Source organism: Coturnix japonica, chromosome 9 (assembly GCF_054131305.1).
Source record: "Coturnix japonica strain WE chromosome 9, WE-NBRP24, whole genome shotgun sequence".
In the NCBI taxonomy this organism is placed as follows: Eukaryota; Metazoa; Chordata; class Aves; order Galliformes; family Phasianidae; genus Coturnix; species Coturnix japonica.
This window is the reverse complement of record NC_140671.1, coordinates 20,928,579-20,950,392: the sequence shown is the minus strand read 5'-3', so window position 1 is coordinate 20,950,392 and position 21,814 is coordinate 20,928,579. Positions and strand designations below refer to the sequence as shown.

The following is a 21,814-nucleotide window of genomic DNA, read 5'->3' as shown; positions in this document are numbered from 1 at the left end:
TGCGAATCTTACAAGTACTTGCATCCCAGATGGAACAGGCAATTTTACAAACACCACCATGTTTAATTCATTGTACAGGCTAAAAAAACCCTTTTTATTTAGGTTGTACTCTCAGATTTCCACACGCCTTTCAATAACTGAGATAGGGTTCATACTTGCATCCATGTTATCACTATTAATGAATGCATATATGTTCCTATGCATTCGTTCTATGCGGAAGTCTCCTCCAGAACCAGAGAATGATGACTGGCAGGGAATATGGAAAGGTTTAGGAAAAGTCTTAGAAGCATGGGGACCCGCAGTGTCATGGGATTTCACTCTTGAACACCTAAGGGACCCTAAGAAATTAAGTGAGTATTTGGGTCAGAGATCTAAGGAGGTAAACCTTATGTGGGGTTTGGCTTATGCATACCGTGCTTTGTATCATACTATTCTGGAGAGAGAGAGTTTCCGATCTGAGATTCAAGCCCAAGTTAATTCTTATCAGTCACAGGAGGCATCAGTAGCAATATCAGTTGCCCCTGTGGAAGGCAAGAAATGGAAACGGGTGTCCACGCGTCTAGAACGAAAAGAAGGAGAAGCACAGGGGGGGGCTGCAGAAGACCCAGGTGCCGGGCATGGAGCAGTACCGAAAAAAGCAAAGGCAAAAACCAAGAGGCATGAAGAAGAGACTGATGATGAGGAGGAAATCACCTATTGTCGACCTCTGAAGCTGACTGAAATCCAAGGCTCAAGAAAGGAGTTCACACGGCGTCAAGATGAAGGTATCCTTGCTTGGTTGCTTCGCTGCTGGGACAACGGGGCCAACAGCTTGTCTCTAGATGGTAATGAAGCTCGCCAACTAGGAAACATTGCCCAAGATGCAGGTATCGACAGAGGGATTAGCAGATGTTCGGATGGAGCTGCCACTCTCTGGTTGCGGCTGTTAGAAGCCGTGAGAGAAAGGTACCCCTATAAGGATGCTTTGAAGCCTAAATTTGATAGTTGGAATACCGTCCAAAAAGGTATTCAGCGCCTGAGGGAATTGGCCATGGCGAAAATGTTGTACAGCCCTGATCCAAGCGAACTTGACCCTGAGAGAGTGAGGGCCGATCCTGACATGTGGCAGAAAATCACAAGTACAGCACCAGAGAGAATGGCACAGTCATTGGTAACAGGTTCTAAAGGGTTCGTGGACAGATGGCCCCGAGTTGTTGAGCTGATTATAATGCTTCAAACCACCGATCAGCAGCTCCCTCAACTGCATGCCGCAGTTTCTGCCATCTCACGGCTAGAAAACCGAGTAGATGAAATGTGCAAGAAATTGTTTCCATCAACTAATCGTAATGATGATCCCGTAATAGTATCAGAAACAACTGATGAAGGTCAATCCTCGTACGGGCCACCAGGTCTAATGAAGGATCTGATCAAAGTATTCCAGTCCTACTCCTCACCTGCATCATCAAAAGTCTCAGCTGTTAAACGCACACGCTTCCCAGCTCGAGCAAAGAACAACAGTACGATTGCACCGCGTGTTTCCATGTGGCGCTACCTACGTGACCGTGGAGAAGACATGAGGAAGTGGCATGATCAGCCTACTTCTGCACTACGAGCACGGGTGAAAGAACTACTAGACATACCAACCACCAGTGGAGTTGCTCCAGTCATCACAGGTAACCAATAGAGGGGCCCTGCCCTCAGTCAGGGGAGGGAAAGGGATAATAGAGTTTATTGGACTGTGTGGATTCGATGGCCTGGCACATCAGAACCACAGCAATATAAGGCACTGGTGGATACCGGTGCACAGTGCACCCTAATGCCCTCCAGTCATGAAGGGACAGAATCAATCCATATTTCTGGAGTGACTGGGGGCTCTCAAGAATTGACTGTGCTGGAGGCTGAAATAAGCCTCACTGGCAAAGACTGGCAAAAACATCCTATTGTGACTGGCCCAGGGGCTCCATGTATACTGGGTATTGATTACCTCAGAAGGGGGCATTTCAAGGATCCTAAGGGGTATCGATGGGCCTTTGGGATAGCTGCTGTAGATATGGACAACATTAAGCAGCTGTCTGTTTTGCCTGGCCTGTCAGAGGACCCGTCTGTTGTGGGGCTGCTACGAGTAAAAGAGCAGCAGGTACCGATTGCTACAAAGACAGTGCACAGACGGCAGTATCGCACCAACAGGGATTCCTTGCTCCCCATTCATGATTTGATTCGCCAGTTGGAGAATCAGGGAGTGATCAGTAAAACTCACTCACCTTTTAACAGTCCCATATGGCCAGTGCGTAAAGCCAGTGGAGAATGGAGGCTGACAGTAGACTACCGTGGCCTGAATGAGGTCACACCCCCATTGAGCGCTGCTGTGCCGGACATGTTGGAACTCCAGTACGAGCTGGAGTCAAAAGCAGCCAAATGGTATGCCACCATTGACATTGCCAATGCCTTCTTCTCTATTCCTTTGGCTGCAGAATGTAAGCCACAGTTTGCCTTCACCTGGAGGGGCATTCAGTATACTTGGAACCGTTTGCCCCAGGGGTGGAAACACAGCCCAACAATTTGCCATGGGTTGGTCCAAACTGTACTGGAACAAGGTGGTGCTCCTGAACACCTGCAGTACATTGATGACATTGTTGTGTGGGGTGATACAGCAGAAGAGGTTTTCACAAAAGGAGAGCAGATCATCCAAATTCTTCTACAAGCCGGCTTTGCTATTAAGCGAAGCAAAGTAAAAGGACCTGCCCAGGAAATTCAGTTCTTAGGTATAAAGTGGCAGGATGGACGTCGTCACATCCCAGCAGATGTGATCGACAAAATCACTGCCATGTCTCCACCAACTAGCAAGAAAGAGACACAATCTTTCCTGGGTGCAGTAGGCTTTTGGAGGATGCACATTCCAAACTACAGCCTCATTGTAAGCCCCCTTTATCAGGTGACGCGGAAGAAGAACGATTTTGCATGGGGCCCTGAGCAGCAGCAGGCTTTTGAACAGATTAAACAAGAGATAGCCCGAGCTGTAGCTCTGGGGCCAGTACGGACTGGACAGGATGTAAAGAACATCCTCTATACTGCTGCTGGAGAGAAAGGCCCCACTTGGAGTTTGTGGCAAAGAGCCTCAGGAGAGACCCGAGGCCGACCCCTGGGATTCTGGAGTCGATCATATAAGGGGTCTGAAGAGTGCTACACTCCAACTGAGAAGGAGATCTTAGCCGCGTATGAGGGGGTTCGGGCTGCTTCCGAAGTAGTCGGGACTGAAACACAGCTCCTTTTGGCACCTCGACTGCCAGTGCTGAACTGGATGTTCAAAGGACAGGTTCCCTTCACTCATCATGCTACCGATGTCACCTGGAGCAAGTGGATTACGCTGATTACACAGCGAGCGCGAATGGGAAACCTCAATCGTCCAGGAATCCTAGAGGTAATCATGGACTGGCCTGAAGATAAAAGGTTTGGAACATCACCAGCAGAAGAGGTATCACGTGCTAAAGAGGCCCCACCATACAACGAATTACCAGAAAATGAAAAGAAATATGCCCTATTCACAGACGGATCATGTCGCATTGTAGGGAAGCATCGCAAATGGAAAGCTGCTGTGTGGAGCCCCACACGACAGGTTGCAGAGGCCACCGAAGGTAAGGGAGAATCAAGTCAGTTTGCAGAGGTAAAAGCTGTCCAGCTGGCCTTAGATGTTGCTGAACGGGAGAAGTGGCCAATGCTGTATCTTTATACTGACTCATGGATGGTGGCAAATGCCTTATGGGGGTGGTTACAGAGGTGGGAACAAAACAACTGGCAACGGAAGGGTAAATCTGTTTGGGCCGCTGAATTATGGAAGGACATTGCTGCCCGAACAAAGAATATGGTTGTAAAGGTGCGTCATGTGGATGCACATGTGCCCAAAAGTCGGGCTACTGAAGAACAACAAAACAACCATCAGGTAGATAAAGCTGCCAAAATTGAGGTGGCTCAAATTGACTTGGACTGGCAGAATAAGGGTGAATTATTTCTAGCTCGATGGGCTCATGAGACCTCAGGTCATCAAGGAAGAGACGCGACATATAAGTGGGCCAGAGACCGAGGGGTGGACTTAACCATGGACGCTATTGCGCAGATTATTCATGATTGTGAAACATGTGCCATAATTAAACAAGCCAAAAGGATGAAACCTCTCAGGGAGGAAGGGCGGTGGCAAAAGTATAAATATGGGGAGGCATGGCAGGTTGATTATATCACCTTGCCACGATCTCGCAGTGGTAAGTGTTATGTACTCACTATGGTAGAGGCAACCACTGGGTGGCTTGAAACATACGCAGTACCCCATGCAACTGCTCGAAACACCATATTAGGTCTTGAGAAACAAGTCCTGTGGCGACATGGCACCCCAGAAAGAATTGAATCTGATAATGGGACACATTTTAAAAATTCCCTTATAAATACTTGGGCCAAAGATCATGGCATTGAGTGGATTTATCATATTCCCTACCATGCACCAGCTTCTGGTAAAATTGAACGATATAATGGGTTGTTGAAAACTATGTTGAAAGCAATGGGTGGCGGAACATTTAAGCACTGGGAGAAGAATCTGGCAGAAGCCACTTGGTTGGTGAATACTAGAGGATCTGTCAATCGTGATGGTCCTAGTCAATCTAGCCCCCTACACACTGTAGAAGGAGATAAGGTCCCTGTTGTACATGTAAAGAACATGTTGGGAAAAGCTGTTTGGGTCCTTCCAGCTTCTGGAAAGGGCAAACCTATCCGTGGAACTGTCTTTGCCCAGGGACCTGGGTGCACTTGGTGGGTAATGCAGAAGGATGGGGATGTTCAATGTGTGCCACAAGGGAATTTGATGCTGGGGGAGTGCAGTCAATAATTTTATGTATTTATATGTATATATGTTTGCATGTGTAGTGTATTTTAGTTATTATAGTTGTACATTTAGTTATGTTACATGTAATTCTACTGTTTAGCTATCATAATTTTACATACGTGTATATATATGTATATATATATTTACCATGATGTAATAATGTAGAATAAGGGGTGGAATGTCATGGTTTTGTAATTTTGCTATCAGTATCAGTATTCCACATCATAACATCATGTAAAGTATGGATACTTCTATTGGATGTGCAGTCCACAGAAGAAGACTACATATCCCAGAGAACAACAGGGTTAATGATAAGTCACGGGACCAGGACGCTGTATAATCTCGTTCCCAGGCTGGAGTGCCCTCCTTCTTCTCTCGAACTTCTCGGAGAGTGGGAAGCGTTCCAGCCGTGTCGCCTAGAGTTCACAGTAGGCCTCTCGGTTTTCGGGGACTCTCTCTCTCTGTTTCGTTCAATTTGTTAGCCTCAATTATATTATATTGTGTTATCTTGTATTTCGGTATCATATTTAGTAAAATAAGTTTTTCCTCCTTAGATTGTCGCTGTTTTATCCCACTCCCTTTTTCCCCCTCCTTTCCGGGCCCCGGGAGGGGGGCCCACGGGGTGGCTTCCCCTGTCACGGGCATAGGTAAATCTAAGTAACCCGTGACACTGGTCAACCGTGTTCCATGGAAATCTGTGTAATACAAGCAAACGTAGACCTTGCCTCTATAGGTGCTGCACAGGTAACATAACTGTATGTCGTTAAAGGATTAAAGACCATATTCTCTTTTTCTTCCCAGTAAGTTAAGATTGCTGGGAATTGCCTATTTTGATCATTTTTTAGAAAGATGTGCTTACATAACCAGAATGTGCTGGTTTTGATCTCTCAGAATCACCCCTTCACCTCGTGTCTATATGATTATTTCTGCCATCATTACGGTGAGTTTCCGAAGGAAGAAAAGAGGATGCAGCATTCTTACAATATTTTCTACTTTTTTTTTTGTTGTTGTTGTTGTTGTATTTATTTATTTATTTGTTTGTTTGTTTGTTTGTTTGTTTTCCCTGAAATACAGCTCCTAACACATTAGGTCTAGCCCCTTTATTAATTTATTTTTTTCTTTTAATTAATTTTAAGACATTTTCGGTGTTATTATCGTTGAATGGAATGACATCTAGCACTGTTTTGAATGTTCTGTTAGTTCTTGTCAGCAAAGTGATAGCAGAGAACTGGCTAGGGTAAGTTACTAGATGTGCTTAAAAATCCACAGGTTGCGGTGCTTCACATTGTGGTACTTAGTCATGGGTGTTGGACCTGTAGTGTTGTCATGATGTAGCCTCTGTTAAGAATCCATGAATGAAATACAAATCTAAATGCCCAGTAGCATTGCTGAGGACTCCCATTGTCTATGGCAGCTATTAGTTGGTAGCGTTCACTTTGATAGTGTTCACATTGACAGTGAAGAAAAATAGATCAGATATTTTAAAGAATATTAGAAGGTGCTATAGAAACACAGGCCATGTGGTCAGAAAAGCCTGGGAGAGCTTTCATTTAGAGCACTAACTGTTCACCTGTGTCTAAACATTGACGTGTGATCAGTTCTGCCTGGGCTGCAACCAGGGCGTGAGTAGGGTGCAGCGTAGTGCTAACTCAAATCATGGCAAATCATTTTATGAATTCTGATACACTGGATAAACACAGTCCTGTGAATAGCAAAACATACGCACCTGTGCATTCCATTTTAATTAAGCAATTTGGGAATGGTTTTCAGGAGTGCCTAAAAAATAACTGATGTTTTTGGAGTATTTGTGTCTCCATTGTCAGTTGACTTAAAGACATTCTCAAATGGAATGTAGGGAGTTGCCATCAGATATTCAAATCAAACAATTGATTGCGTCTCTTTACCAGGTTCCTATAAGCCCCATCCTACCAGAGAAACAATCTCTGGCTTCCCAGTCGTGCCTTGTATGTGTCATCGCTCTTTGGCCGTGCATACATTTGGATCTATTTTCAAGAATGAGCCACAGAGAGAGTAAAATCTCATCAAAGATCTCTGACCAACAACTCCTTGAGACCTCCCTAAGAACTGTAATAGAATCACAGAATGACCCGGGTTGGAAGGGACTTCAAGGATCATGAAACTCCAACACCCCTGCCCGGCAGGGCCACCAATCTTCCATGTTTACTAGATTAGGTTGCCCAAGGCCCCATCCAACCTGGCCTTGAACACCTCCACCGACGGGTCATCCACAACATCCCTGGGAAGCCTTTTCCAGGACCTCACCACTCTCCTAGTAAAGAACTTACCCCTAACATCCAACCTAAATCTTCCCTTTTTCCACTTAAAACCATTTCCCCTTGTCCTACTATTATCAGTCCTTTCAAAGAGTTTTCTCCCTCCCTGTTTATAGGTACCCTTCAGGTACTGAAAGGCTGCAGTGAGGTCACCCTGCAGTCTTCTTTTCTCCAGGCTGAACAAGCCCAGCTCCCTCAGCCTGTCCTCATAGGACAGGTGCTCCAGCCCCCTGACCATCCTCATGGCCCTCCTCTGGACCCTCTCCAACAGCTCTATGTCTTTCTTGTACTGAGAGCTCCATACCTGGACACAGTATTGCAGATGGGGCCTCACAAGAGCAGAGTAGAGAGGGACAATCACCTCCCTATCCCTGCTGGCCACCCCTCTCCTGATGGAGCCTAGGATCCCATTTGCTTTCCAAACTGCAAGAGCACACTGCTGACTCATGTTAATTTTCTCATCTATCAGGACCCCCAGGTCTTTCTCTGCCGAGCTGCTCTCAAGGACTGCTCCCCCCAGTCTTTACAGGTGTCTGGGGTTCTTCCAGCCCAAGTGGAGAACTTTGCACTTTGCCATGTAGAACCTCATTAGGTTTACCCGGGCCCACCTTTCAAGCCTGTCAAGATCCCTCTGAATGGCATCCCTTCCTTCCTCCATGTCCACCACATCGCTCAGCTTGGTGTCATCAGCAAACTTGCTGTGAGCGCACTCCATTCCATCGTAGATGTCATTGATAGAGATGTTAAAGAAAACCGGTCTCAGGACAGATCCCTGGGGGATGCAACTTGTTACTGGCCCCCACCTGGACATAGAGCCATTGATCACCACCCTCTGTCTGCAGCCTTTCAACCACTTTCTTATCCATCAAGTGATTCTCCCATCAAATCCACATCCCTCCAAATTGGAGATGAGGATTCAGTGAGGGAACCGTGTTAAAGGCCTTGCTCAAGTCCAGGTAAATTACATCGGTCGCCTTCCCTTCGTCAGTCAATGCCATCACTTCGTCATAGACAGACACAAGTAACCACTTCCATCAAAGTAGACCGATGCATTAGTTTCACAAGGAACAGGTTATTGTCTCCCACTATTATTATATCTTTTGTTGCTCTCTCTTTTGAAGGTATTTCAATGAAAACATAAAGAATCTGTTGGTTGAGTACACTGGATACATTACGTGTATTATATGCAGCCCAAAACAATTCTTCTTCACCAAAGAAGAAATCCCAGCCTGTGGTGTATGTATGTTGTATCATCACTCAAGGAAACCAAAACCTGGGGACTGAGAGAAAGGAGGCAATGCATCAACCAACAGAGCCAAACTCAAAACAGGAATGGCACGCTTTCTTAAGATAGGTGTAGCAGGATGGTGTAGATGAAGAATAACAAGTTACGGACTGAGCATTAAACCTTTGTGAGCTTAAGCCAATAAAGGAGAAGGAGAATTCTTGGAATGGAACCTATAACGGCAAACTGCCTTTATTCAATTGAAAGCAGCTCTAACGTTTCAAATCTCGAAAAGCCTTTTGACTGACACGTGCACGGAAGGTGTCACCCTGTTCTGGACGTGCTAAAAGAACACACTGGCTCATGGAAGATATTTCAGGCCCATGGGATATTTCTGCAGACAGCTGCATCAAGAAGGTGATGGGTGGCCATTGTATATACAAGAAGTGTTATCAGCTGTAGTGTTCATACAGGAACAACAGAGTAGTAGAGGATTCTGCTCCTCTACTCCGCTCTTGTGGGTATACTGCACCCAGTTCCGGGGCATCCATCACAAGGACATTGGAAGAGGGCCACGAAGATCATCAGAGGCTGCAACACCTCCTCTCTGCCAAAAGGCTGAGAATAAACTGGCTCCTCTGCCTGGAGACGGAGCCCGGGTGTACCTGAAGCAAGCCTAAAGGACTCATATGGGAAGCATAAAAATGACTTTGGTACAGAACTTAGTGGTTCAGGCACTCGACACACCGTAGCATCCCCAAAGCAGAACCACCACTCAGACCTGCTGCCATTGCAGCAATGCCATTGCATGAGTAGAGTACAGGCAGGCACTGGCCAAGCCCACAGCTGGCTGGTGGGGTGGTGTGGGAGGCAACTTTCATGCCATGAATGCAGTGACAGCCCCAAGGCCAGAAGCACCACCAGAACAGAGCTGCCCCTTCTATCACGGCCTTGACCTGTGGGCACTGGAGATACTGAGCCCCAGTGGAGCTGGGGCTGGAACCCAGCACTGCCTAGACCCAGGGATGGGAAGGAAGGTATGGGGGGATAGGTGCCTGGGAGAACACAACCCTGTGCTTCCAGCCCCAGGCACATGCTACCTTGTGAAAAGCGTACAAGAACCTCACTGAGAAATGTGTATAAGATCTTCAGTTTTTATTGTGCTGGCCTCTGAGGACCAGAGCTAACATGTGTTGGTCATGTTCGCCTACTTCTGTGGCATCTTTGGGGTTGGCTGTGGGCATTCTCAGCCTGACGTCCCCAGGTGCGGCTTTGCACCTGGGCTGGCCCTCGTCGCCTGGACTGGCTCCTGTGGTGTCTATGGAGCTGGCCCCGGGATTCTGCAGGCCGACGTTCCACAGGGGAGCGGCTTCGTGTCTGGGCCTGCTGCCTGGTCTGTCTTCTGCGACCAGCCGCTGGGGAATCCCCTGATGGCCGCAGTGCTCCCCTTCTGGTGTAGTGTTGGGAGCCACTCTCAGCCCTTGTAGCTGGTGCCTGGCTCCTCCGGGAGAGCCTCCGGGGATGGCTGTGGGAATCCAGGACCTGAGATTGTATTGGAGTGCGGCTTCGTGTCCGAGTCCGCTCACCCAGTCTGGACCTGCAGCTGCCAACTGCCAGGGAAGCCCTTGAGGACCGTGATGCCCTCTGCCTGGATGATGTTGTGGGGCATCTGTCAGCATGGCTGCTCCCATGGCAACCTCGGGGATGATTATGGATGTCTTCATCCATTTGGGCTGTCCCGGGCTGGCTGGACTGGCTGCCGCTCTCAGGCACCTGGGAACTGTGAACAGGCCCTGTTGCTGCCTGGCTGGCAGTGCTGGAGCTGCTGCTCTCAGGAACTGTGGAGTCGTGGGATGGCAGCAGTCCACGCTGGCTGAGAGTGCTGGGGCCGGTGACCTCTGAGTTTACACTGGAGGCTGTAAGCAGAGGCAGGAAAGTCAGCAGGATGGACCTCTTGCCCTGTTGTGGCCAGAGAGTCTCTGGCCAGGCTGCCCCATGCACCCACTGTCAGGCCTTGCCTGCCCCCCGCCTGGCTATTTGCTTCTTACCGGTGCCCACACCAGCACAGGCTTTGCACTCCCAAGCATCTGCGTCATTGCTCAGGTAGGAGCAGCGCCGGTGAGTGCCTTCCGCAGCACAAGAGCTGCACAGGAGCAGCTCCCAGGGCCTGGAGAAACAAACGGGTTGTGTCTGTGAGGACAAAGGCAGCTGAGCCAAGGATGCTCGTTCCAATAGCCTGTGGTGAGGCTGAGATCCCATGTGTAGCCCCAGAGGGCTGCTGAGGTAACTCACCCCTCTCCCTCTGCCTGCTCCCTGCCTAGTGGGTAAAGGCAATCACTGGCATCGCAGCGCTCGTGTCTCAATCCCAGCGATGCGTATGCGTTGTCATCCTCCCACGTTGGCCCGCTGCCAGAGAATGGAGAATACGTGATGAGCTCCCACTGCCCCTGGACTAAGGCTGACCCAGAGCAGCACTGTTCTTCTACCCCAATCCCATTTCCAGCTTCTCTGTAAGACTGAGGGCAGCCAGAGTTCATGGGCAGCCTAGGGCTTTGCCTGCGTGAGCACTCCCTGGGCAGGTGCAGCTCTGGTGCCCTCATGTCTCAAGAGCCAGAAGAAAAACACCAACCTGAGTGGGATTCGGATGCCCATGACAAGCATGTCGGATAGAAAGGCATCCGTATCTCTGCAGAGGGGGCACTGAAAGCAGTTGACGCCTGCACGGATGGCCTGTCCCTGTAGCAGAAACACAGTCAGTGGGAGTGGGAGCAGGCTCGGGTGCTGTTGGCAGCCCGCTGCTTCTTGCCCGCTGTTTGAGGAGAGGGCTCCTACCTGGATGCAGGCCCGGTGGAACCAGGCGTGCTTGCAGGCTGGGCACACCAGGGTGAGGTAGGACTTCTTGTCCTCCACTGGCTCCATGCAGATAATGCAGTTGGTATTCTGCTCTGGAGCCGCCTCCGCAGCCTGCTTAGGGCTGTGCTGCTGGCAGAATGAACTGGGGGAAGACAGAAGGGACAAGCAAGGTGAGGAGAGCTGCAAGTGGGGCAGAAGAACAGGAAGGAGCCCTGGGCCTTGGCCCTGGCTCTGCAGGCTGCTGAGAGGTGTCACAGCAGGTTCCTCACTTTCTTGGCTTGTATTGAAAGCAGGGGTTGTAGGCTCAGGTGAGGCCTGGCAGCCCTTACCTGTACTCTCCAAAGTACTGGGTGACACATTCACCCTGCCGGGTACAGGACAGATGGAAACTCTGTTCACAGCCCGTCTCTGCACAGGTGATGGGGGCCCCCAGTTCGCCACAAATGAAGCAGTGCTGGAAGGAGCAGAGCAGCGTCATCAGGAGCAAGCTCAGGGCCTTTGCTGCTGGACCTCCTGCCTCTGGGCAGGGCTCAGGACACAGGATGCAGGCCGGGAAGGCTTCCTCAGGACCAGGCTAAGCTTGAGGAGCCTCTCCTGGCCCAAACCAGCCTGCTCCAGTCAGGTCCTCACCTTGTGCTCCGCTTCCTGGATTACGCGTTGGACGTCTTCTGGGGTCACCTCTGCCGTTCTGTCGACAATTCTTGCCTGCTGGAAAAGGCCGTTGGAAAATGCCTGTTCAAGAGAAAAGAGCAGGATGGTGTGAGGACAGAAAGGAAGGAAGCATTGCTTGGAGGAAGGCGAAAGGAGGGAGCCCCGGGGGAACTCACCATACAGAACACATGAGCACATATCCCAAACTCCAGCTGCTTGGGCCCACAGATGTCCGGATCGGCATAGGTCTGGCCGCACAGCATGCATGCTGGAGAGGAGAGAGCAAAAGCAGTGAGCACGGTGCAGGGCCAGGTGTCCCTGAGGGCTGTCCCCAGGGGCCTGCACTGTGCCTGCCCTGCTGGATAAGGGATGGGGCTGAAGGCAGTGCAGGGAAACGGAGCATTGAGAGCCCATTGGTCCCAGCAGGCAGCCACAGGCCAAGCGGGTCCCCCAAGGCCAAGGAGCAGAGGGGCCCTGCCTGCAGTGGCTGGGGAGTCCCAGAGCACACCTGCCTACCCGCTTAGCCACAGGCTGAGCATCATAAGGCCTGTGCCTGGCAGCGTGGTTGCTGCTAACAGGGATACTTGTCTCTCACCAGGTTCCCACAAGCGGGGAGCGTCCCGAATCCATGAGAACGTGGCGCGCATCGTCAGCGAGCACTTGCAGAGTTTCAGCTCCGGCAGCGCTGGGCTTTCTCCTCCGCACGCACCTCTGCCAACTCTGAGGGAGAAGCAGGATGAAGGTGAGTTTACAGCTCAGTCCTCTGAGAGGTGGGAGCCCTCCTCCCACTGTCAGCCTCAGGCAGCCCCTTCGTCCCTGCCCTCTCCGCACCTCACCAAGTCGCACTGAATCAGGGCCTGAGCTTGGCCACGGTTGTTCTGTTTGCAGGCGCCTGGGTCACAGTGGCCGCTCCCTGCCACCCACTGTGACAGAGTCGCCGCTGCCCGGGGGGTGAAGGTGAAGGCCCTCAGAACCCAAGCAGGACACTGTCGGCTGTGTCTAGACTAAAGGGCTGGGCTTCTCCCTGATTTCTTCTCCGATGGGCCCAAATGTGTTTGTGCTGCTACAGGAACTGTGTGACTCACGCACCCTCCTGACATATCCAGAATGTTTTAATAAAAATCACATTAAAAAAATAACAACATATCTTTTCTTCTGTAACCTACCTCTGACATGTATTTTACATGTGGTCAAAGGCCATTCTTCTTCACTCATTATGGATTTGGCAGGTCCTTGCATGGCTTAAATGGTGGACACGCATGCTTGAAAGGATTATGGCTGCACACAGCAGCAAAGTCTACTTGTTGTGTATTTGATTGCCATTGCAATACGCATGCAAGACCTCAGAAAGTCTTAATTGCTGCGACACAGCCAGTTAGGTCTGTGCAGTTTCCCAGTCATTTGCTTCCCTTTGTTCAGTGCTTTGGGCTTGCAGCGGACATATTCTGATTTCACTGTTGACACTTTCTATCTTTATGAATTTATGATAGGTTAATAAGCTTCAGAGATGCAAGCTCACGACTTCTGTGTTTCTTGTGGGCAAGGGCAATGCCCAAGGCAAACTTTTCTTGAAAAGGAGGAGAGCAACGTTCACTGTGAATGAAAAGTTAAGCTTTCTGAGAAGAAACACTCATATTTTGCTGTTGAGTGCATTTTCTATACATAGCGGCTGTGTTATAAGGTCAGAGAGACTGGGAAGAACTTGACTTAGAGTTCTTAGATGGAACAAGTAATCAGGAAATCTTGACAAAGTTGCCTGTTTTGGTAATAACAAAACAAAATAGTGAGTTCTAAAATTATTTGGTCAAATATCCTTCTTAGACTTTTAGTAAAAATAGACAGTGGCTAAAAGACCCGGCCCATTCAGACACTTTGCACACTCTCTTTTTTCATCACTAGTCACCACCTGTTTCACCCAAGGAATGGTATATTTTATAAATAATGTGTTTTTACTTGGTTCCACTTAAGGAGTAGAGCTCCTCTTGATTTTATTTGATTTGAAATGTGTTGAGTTTCCAGTGACAGAGTTGGAAGAGCTTCCTTCCTGTAAGACTTTTATTCTCTCCCAACGCCTTGCCGGGAATACCGAATTTCAGTAGTGGAGAGCACCTGTTAAAGTTAGGGCTGAAGCTTTGAATATACAAAGTTCTGTGTTACTAATTTTATGTTTCTGTTTGGTATTTTCTGCACGTGAGTATTGCGTAGATACGCATTACATAGATACGACAGATTTGACCGAGACTTGTGCTGTGTAAAGCAGCTGCTGGACTCAGTTATTCCCTTTACTGTTGTCCAGTGGAACAGCGCCTCTGTGCAATGACTCGTTTTTGGGATGCTGAAAGATCTGGTCAACCGTGTTCCATGGAAATCTGTGTAATACAAGCAAACGTAGACCTTGCCTCTATAGGTGCTGCACAGGTAACATAACTGTATGTCGTTAAAGGATTAAAGACCATATTCTCTTTTTCTTCCCAGTAAGTTAAGATTGCTGGGAATTGCCTATTTTGATCATTTTTTAGAAAGATGTGCTTACATAACCAGAATGTGCTGGTTTTGATCTCTCAGAATCACCCCTTCACCTCGTGTCTATATGATTATTTCTGCCATCATTACGGTGAGTTTCCGAAGGAAGAAAAGAGGATGCAGCATTCTTACAATATTTTCTACTTTTTTTGTTGTTGTTGTTGTTGTTGTATTTATTTATTTATTTGTTTGTTTGTTTGTTTGTTTGTTTTCCCTGAAATACAGCTCCTAACACATTAGGTCTAGCCCCTTTATTAATTTATTTTTTTCTTTTAATTAATTTTAAGACATTTTCGGTGTTATTATCGTTGAATGGAATGACATCTAGCACTGTTTTGAATGTTCTGTTAGTTCTTGTCAGCAAAGTGATAGCAGAGAACTGGCTAGGGTAAGTTACTAGATGTGCTTAAAAATCCACAGGTTGCGGTGCTTCACATTGTGGTACTTAGTCATGGGTGTTGGACCTGTAGTGTTGTCATGATGTAGCCTCTGTTAAGAATCCATGAATGAAATACAAATCTAAATGCCCAGTAGCATTGCTGAGGACTCCCATTGTCTATGGCAGCTATTAGTTGGTAGCGTTCACTTTGATAGTGTTCACATTGACAGTGAAGAAAAATAGATCAGATATTTTAAAGAATATTAGAAGGTGCTATAGAAACACAGGCCATGTGGTCAGAAAAGCCTGGGAGAGCTTTCATTTAGAGCACTAACTGTTCACCTGTGTCTAAACATTGACGTGTGATCAGTTCTGCCTGGGCTGCAACCAGGGCGTGAGTAGGGTGCAGCGTAGTGCTAACTCAAATCATGGCAAATCATTTTATGAATTCTGATACACTGGATAAACACAGTCCTGTGAATAGCAAAACATACGCACCTGTGCATTCCATTTTAATTAAGCAATTTGGGAATGGTTTTCAGGAGTGCCTAAAAAATAACTGATGTTTTTGGAGTATTTGTGTCTCCATTGTCAGTTGACTTAAAGACATTCTCAAATGGAATGTAGGGAGTTGCCATCAGATATTCAAATCAAACAATTGATTGCGTCTCTTTACCAGGTTCCTATAAGCCCCATCCTACCAGAGAAACAATCTCTGGCTTCCCAGTCGTGCCTTGTATGTGTCATCGCTCTTTGGCCGTGCATACATTTGGATCTATTTTCAAGAATGAGCCACAGAGAGAGTAAAATCTCATCAAAGATCTCTGACCAACAACTCCTTGAGACCTCCCTAAGAACTGTAATAGAATCACAGAATGACCCGGGTTGGAAGGGACTTCAAGGATCATGAAACTCCAACACCCCTGCCCGGCAGGGCCACCAATCTTCCATGTTTACTAGATTAGGTTGCCCAAGGCCCCATCCAACCTGGCCTTGAACACCTCCACCGACGGGTCATCCACAACATCCCTGGGAAGCCTTTTCCAGGACCTCACCACTCTCCTAGTAAAGAACTTACCCCTAACATCCAACCTAAATCTTCCCTTTTTCCACTTAAAACCATTTCCCCTTGTCCTACTATTATCAGTCCTTTCAAAGAGTTTTCTCCCTCCCTGTTTATAGGTACCCTTCAGGTACTGAAAGGCTGCAGTGAGGTCACCCTGCAGTCTTCTTTTCTCCAGGCTGAACAAGCCCAGCTCCCTCAGCCTGTCCTCATAGGACAGGTGCTCCAGCCCCCTGACCATCCTCATGGCCCTCCTCTGGACCCTCTCCAACAGCTCTATGTCTTTCTTGTACTGAGAGCTCCATACCTGGACACAGTATTGCAGATGGGGCCTCACAAGAGCAGAGTAGAGAGGGACAATCACCTCCCTATCCCTGCTGGCCACCCCTCTCCTGATGGAGCCTAGGATCCCATTTGCTTTCCAAACTGCAAGAGCACACTGCTGACTCATGTTAATTTTCTCATCTATCAGGACCCCCAGGTCTTTCTCTGCCGAGCTGCTCTCAAGGACTGCTCCCCCCAGTCTTTACAGGTGTCTGGGGTTCTTCCAGCCCAAGTGGAGAACTTTGCACTTTGCCATGTAGAACCTCATTAGGTTTACCCGGGCCCACCTTTCAAGCCTGTCAAGATCCCTCTGAATGGCATCCCTTCCTTCCTCCATGTCCACCACATCGCTCAGCTTGGTGTCATCAGCAAACTTGCTGTGAGCGCACTCCATTCCATCGTAGATGTCATTGATAGAGATGTTAAAGAAAACCGGTCTCAGGACAGATCCCTGGGGGATGCAACTTGTTACTGGCCCCCACCTGGACATAGAGCCATTGATCACCACCCTCTGTCTGCAGCCTTTCAACCACTTTCTTATCCATCAAGTGATTCTCCCATCAAATCCACATCCCTCCAAATTGGAGATGAGGATTCAGTGAGGGAACCGTGTTAAAGGCCTTGCTCAAGTCCAGGTAAATTACATCGGTCGCCTTCCCTTCGTCAGTCAATGCCATCACTTCGTCATAGACAGACACAAGTAACCACTTCCATCAAAGTAGACCGATGCATTAGTTTCACAAGGAACAGGTTATTGTCTCCCACTATTATTATATCTTTTGTTGCTCTCTCTTTTGAAGGTATTTCAATGAAAACATAAAGAATCTGTTGGTTGAGTACACTGGATACATTACGTGTATTATATGCAGCCCAAAACAATTCTTCTTCACCAAAGAAGAAATCCCAGCCTGTGGTGTATGTATGTTGTATCATCACTCAAGGAAACCAAAACCTGGGGACTGAGAGAAAGGAGGCAATGCATCAACCAACAGAGCCAAACTCAAAACAGGAATGGCACGCTTTCTTAAGATAGGTGTAGCAGGATGGTGTAGATGAAGAATAACAAGTTACGGACTGAGCATTAAACCTTTGTGAGCTTAAGCCAATAAAGGAGAAGGAGAATTCTTGGAATGGAACCTATAACGGCAAACTGCCTTTATTCAATTGAAAGCAGCTCTAACGTTTCAAATCTCGAAAAGCCTTTTGACTGACACGTGCACGGAAGGTGTCACCCTGTTCTGGACGTGCTAAAAGAACACACTGGCTCATGGAAGATATTTCAGGCCCATGGGATATTTCTGCAGACAGCTGCATCAAGAAGGTGATGGGTGGCCATTGTATATACAAGAAGTGTTATCAGCTGTAGTGTTCATACAGGAACAACAGAGTAGTAGAGGATTCTGCTCCTCTACTCCGCTCTTGTGGGTATACTGCACCCAGTTCCGGGGCATCCATCACAAGGACATTGGAAGAGGGCCACGAAGATCATCAGAGGCTGCAACACCTCCTCTCTGCCAAAAGGCTGAGAATAAACTGGCTCCTCTGCCTGGAGACGGAGCCCGGGTGTACCTGAAGCAAGCCTAAAGGACTCATATGGGAAGCATAAAAATGACTTTGGTACAGAACTTAGTGGTTCAGGCACTCGACACACCGTAGCATCCCCAAAGCAGAACCACCACTCAGACCTGCTGCCATTGCAGCAATGCCATTGCATGAGTAGAGTACAGGCAGGCACTGGCCAAGCCCACAGCTGGCTGGTGGGGTGGTGTGGGAGGCAACTTTCATGCCATGAATGCAGTGACAGCCCCAAGGCCAGAAGCACCACCAGAACAGAGCTGCCCCTTCTATCACGGCCTTGACCTGTGGGCACTGGAGATACTGAGCCCCAGTGGAGCTGGGGCTGGAACCCAGCACTGCCTAGACCCAGGGATGGGAAGGAAGGTATGGGGGGATAGGTGCCTGGGAGAACACAACCCTGTGCTTCCAGCCCCAGGCACATGCTACCTTGTGAAAAGCGTACAAGAACCTCACTGAGAAATGTGTATAAGATCTTCAGTTTTTATTGTGCTGGCCTCTGAGGACCAGAGCTAACATGTGTTGGTCATGTTCGCCTACTTCTGTGGCATCTTTGGGGTTGGCTGTGGGCATTCTCAGCCTGACGTCCCCAGGTGCGGCTTTGCACCTGGGCTGGCCCTCGTCGCCTGGACTGGCTCCTGTGGTGTCTATGGAGCTGGCCCCGGGATTCTGCAGGCCGACGTTCCACAGGGGAGCGGCTTCGTGTCTGGGCCTGCTGCCTGGTCTGTCTTCTGCGACCAGCCGCTGGGGAATCCCCTGATGGCCGCAGTGCTCCCCTTCTGGTGTAGTGTTGCAAGCCACTCTCAGCCCTTGCAGCTGGTGCCTGGCTCCTCCGGGAGAGCCTCCGGGGATGGCTGTGGGAATCCAGGACCTGAGATTGTATTGGAGTGCGGCTTCGTGTCCGAGTCCGCTCACCCAGTCTGGACCTGCAGCTGCCAACTGCCAGGGAAGCCCTTGAAGAAAGTGATGCCCTCTGCCTGGATGATGTTGTGGGGCATCTGTCAGCATGGCTGCTCCCATGGCAACCTCGGGGATGATTATGGATGTCTTCATCCATTTGGGCTGTCCCGGGCTGGCTGGACTGGCTGCCGCTCTCAGGCACCTGGGAACTGTGAACAGGCCCTGTTGCTGCCTGGCTGGCAGTGCTGGAGCTGCTGCTCTCAGGAACTGTGGTGTCGTGGGATGGCAGCAGTCCACGCTGGCTGAGAGTGCTGGGGCCGGTGACCTCTGAGTTTACACTGGAGGCTGTAAGCAGAGGCAGGAAAGTCAGCAGGATGGACCTCTTGCCCTGTTGTGGCCAGAGAGTCTCTGGCCAGGCTGCCCCATGCACCCACTGTCAGGCCTTGCCTGCCCCCCGCCTGGCTATTTGCTTCTTACCGGTGCCCACACCAGCACAGGCTTTGCACTCCCAAGCATCTGCGTCATTGCTCAGGTAGGAGCAGCGCCGGTGAGTGCCTTCCGCAGCACAAGAGCTGCACAGGAGCAGCTCCCAGGGCCTGGAGAAACAAACGGGTTGTGTCTGTGAGGACAAAGGCAGCTGAGCCAAGGATGCTCGTTCCGATAGCCTGTGGTGAGGCTGAGATCCCATGTGTAGCCCCAGAGGGCTGCTGAGGTAACTCACCCCTCTCCCTCTGCCTGCTCCCTGCCTAGTGGGTAAAGGCAATCACTGGCATCGCAGCGCTCGTGTCTCAATCCCAGCGATGCGTATGCGTTGTCATCCTCCCACGTTGGCCCGCTGCCAGAGAATGGAGAATACGTGATGAGCTCCCACTGCCCCTGGACTAAGGCTGACCCAGAGCAGCACTGTTCTTCTACCCCAATCCCATTTCCAGCTTCTCTGTAAGACTGAGGGCAGCCAGGGTTCATGGGCAGCCTAGGGCTTTGCCTGCGTGAGCACTCCCTGGGCAGGTGCAGCTCTGGTGCCCTCATGTCTCAAGAGCCAGAAGAAAAACACCAACCTGAGTGGGATTCGGATGCCCATGACAAGCATGTCGGATAGAAAGGCATCCGTATCTCTGCAGAGGGGGCACTGAAAGCAGTTGACGCCTGCACGGATGGCCTGTCCCTGTAGCAGAAACACAGTCAGTGGGAGTGGGAGCAGGCTCGGGTGCTGTTGGCAGCCCGCTGCTTCTTGCCCGCTGTTTGAGGAGAGGGCTCCTACCTGGATGCAGGCCCGGTGGAACCAGGCGTGCTTGCAGGCTGGGCACACCAGGGTGAGGTAGGACTTCTTGTCCTCCACTGGCTCCATGCAGATAATGCAGTTGGTATTCTGCTCTGGAGCCGCCTCCGCAGCCTGCTTAGGGCTGTGCTGCTGGCAGAATGAACTGGGGGAAGACAGAAGGGACAAGCAAGGTGAGGAGAGCTGCAAGTGGGGCAGAAGAACAGGAAGGAGCCCTGGGCCTTGGCCCTGGCTCTGCAGGCTGCTGAGAGGTGTCACAGCAGGTTCCTCACTTTCTTGGCTTGTATTGAAAGCAGGGGTTGTAGGCTCAGGTGAGGCCTGGCAGCCCTTACCTGTACTCTCCAAAGTACTGGGTGACACATTCACCCTGCCGGGTACAGGACAGATGGAAACTCTGTTCACAGCCCGTCTCTGCACAGGTGATGGGGGCCCCCAGTTCGCCACAAATGAAGCAGTGCTGGAAGGAGCAGAGCAGCGTCATCAGGAGCAAGCTCAGGGCCTTTGCTGCTGGACCTCCTGCCTCTGGGCAGGGCTCAGGACACAGGATGCAGGCCGGGAAGGCTTTCTCAGGACCAGGCTAAGCTTGAGGAGCCTCTCCTGGCCCAAACCAGCCTGCTCCAGTCAGGTCCTCACCTTGTGCTCCGCTTCCTGGATTACGCGTTGGACGTCTTCTGGGGTCACCTCTGCCGTTCTGTCGACAATTCTTGCCTGCTGGAAAAGGCCGTTGGAAAATGCCTGTTCAAGAGAAAAGAGCAGGATGGTGTGAGGACAGAAAGGAAGGAAGCATTGCTTGGAGGAAGGCGAAAGGAGGGAGCCCCGGGGGAACTCACCATACAGAACACATGAGCACATATCCCAAACTCCAGCTGCTTGGGCCCACAGATGTCCGGATCGGCATAGGTCTGGCCGCACAGCATGCATGCTGGAGAGGAGAGAGCAAAAGCAGTGAGCACGGTGCAGGGCCAGGTGTCCCTGAGGGCTGTCCCCAGGGGCCTGCACTGTGCCTGCCCTGCTGGATAAGGGATGGGGCTGAAGGCAGTGCAGGGAAACGGAGCATTGAGAGCCCATTGGTCCCAGCAGGCAGCCACAGGCCAAGCGGGTCCCCCAAGGCCAAGGAGCAGAGGGGCCCTGCCTGCAGTGGCTGGGGAGTCCCAGAGCACACCTGCCTACCCGCTTAGCCACAGGCTGAGCATCATAAGGCCTGTGCCTGGCAGCGTGGTTGCTGCTAACAGGGATACTTGTCTCTCACCAGGTTCCCACAAGCGGGGAGCGTCCCGAATCCATGAGAACGTGGCGCGCATCGTCAGCGAGCACTTGCAGAGTTTCAGCTCCGGCAGCGCTGGGCTTTCTCCTCCGCACGCACCTCTGCCAACTCTGAGGGAGAAGCAGGATGAAGGTGAGTTTACAGCTCAGTCCTCTGAGGGGTGGGAGCCCTCCTCCCACTGTCAGCCTCAGGCAGCCCCTTCGTCCCTGCCCTCTCCGCACCTCACCAAGTCGCACTGAATCAGGGCCTGAGCTTGGCCACGGTTGTTCTGTTTGCAGGCGCCTGGGTCACAGTGGCCGCTCCCTGCCACCCACTGTGACAGAGTCGCCGCTGCCCGGGGGGTGAAGGTGAAGGCCCTCAGAACCCAAGCAGGACACTGTCGGCTGTGTCTAGACTAAAGGGCTGGGCTTCTCCCTGATTTCTTCTCCGATGGGCCCAAATGTGTTTGTGCTGCTACAGGAACTGTGTGACTCACGCACCCTCCTGACATATCCAGAATGTTTTAATAAAAATCACATTAAAAAAATAACAACATATCTTTTCTTCTGTAACCTACCTCTGACATGTATTTTACATGTGGTCAAAGGCCATTCTTCTTCACTCATTATGGATTTGGCAGGTCCTTGCGTGGCTTAAAT

At 50.1% G+C, this 21,814-nt stretch overlaps 2 protein-coding genes across 6 annotated transcripts; both read right to left on the bottom strand.

Moving 5' to 3' along the window:
- Positions 1-9,505: 9,505 nt before the first annotated feature.
- LOC146759800 (E3 ubiquitin-protein ligase PHF7-like) lies at positions 9,506-12,547 on the bottom strand. 2 transcript variants are annotated; one of them, XM_085509314.1, is made up of 9 exons: positions 12,465-12,547; positions 12,046-12,137; positions 11,849-11,950; positions 11,548-11,672; positions 11,198-11,360; positions 10,995-11,101; positions 10,658-10,771; positions 10,414-10,532; positions 9,506-10,281 (listed from the first exon to the last, which is right to left on the bottom strand). In XM_085509314.1, the coding sequence occupies exons 1-9, from the start codon at positions 12,514-12,516 to the stop codon at positions 9,563-9,565; spliced, it is 1,593 nt and encodes a 530-aa protein (XP_085365440.1). In that variant the 5' UTR covers positions 12,517-12,547; the 3' UTR covers positions 9,506-9,562. The 2 variants fall into 2 exon arrangements, with proteins under 2 accessions (XP_085365440.1, XP_085365439.1); XM_085509313.1 differs by having other exon boundaries at positions 10,995-11,360.
- A 5,655-nt stretch (positions 12,548-18,202) lies between these two features.
- Positions 18,203-21,244, bottom strand: LOC146759799 (E3 ubiquitin-protein ligase PHF7-like). 4 transcript variants are annotated; one of them, XM_085509312.1, is made up of 9 exons: positions 21,162-21,244; positions 20,743-20,834; positions 20,546-20,647; positions 20,245-20,369; positions 19,895-20,057; positions 19,692-19,798; positions 19,355-19,468; positions 19,111-19,229; positions 18,203-18,978 (listed from the first exon to the last, which is right to left on the bottom strand). In XM_085509312.1, exons 1-9 carry the CDS (start codon positions 21,211-21,213, stop codon positions 18,260-18,262), a joined length of 1,593 nt encoding a protein of 530 aa, XP_085365438.1. In that variant the 5' UTR covers positions 21,214-21,244; the 3' UTR covers positions 18,203-18,259. The 4 variants fall into 4 exon arrangements, with proteins under 4 accessions (XP_085365438.1, XP_085365437.1, XP_085365436.1 ...); XM_085509311.1 differs by having other exon boundaries at positions 19,692-20,057; XM_085509310.1 differs by having other exon boundaries at positions 19,692-20,057; positions 20,546-20,834.
- Between the last annotated feature and the right edge of the window lie 570 nt (positions 21,245-21,814).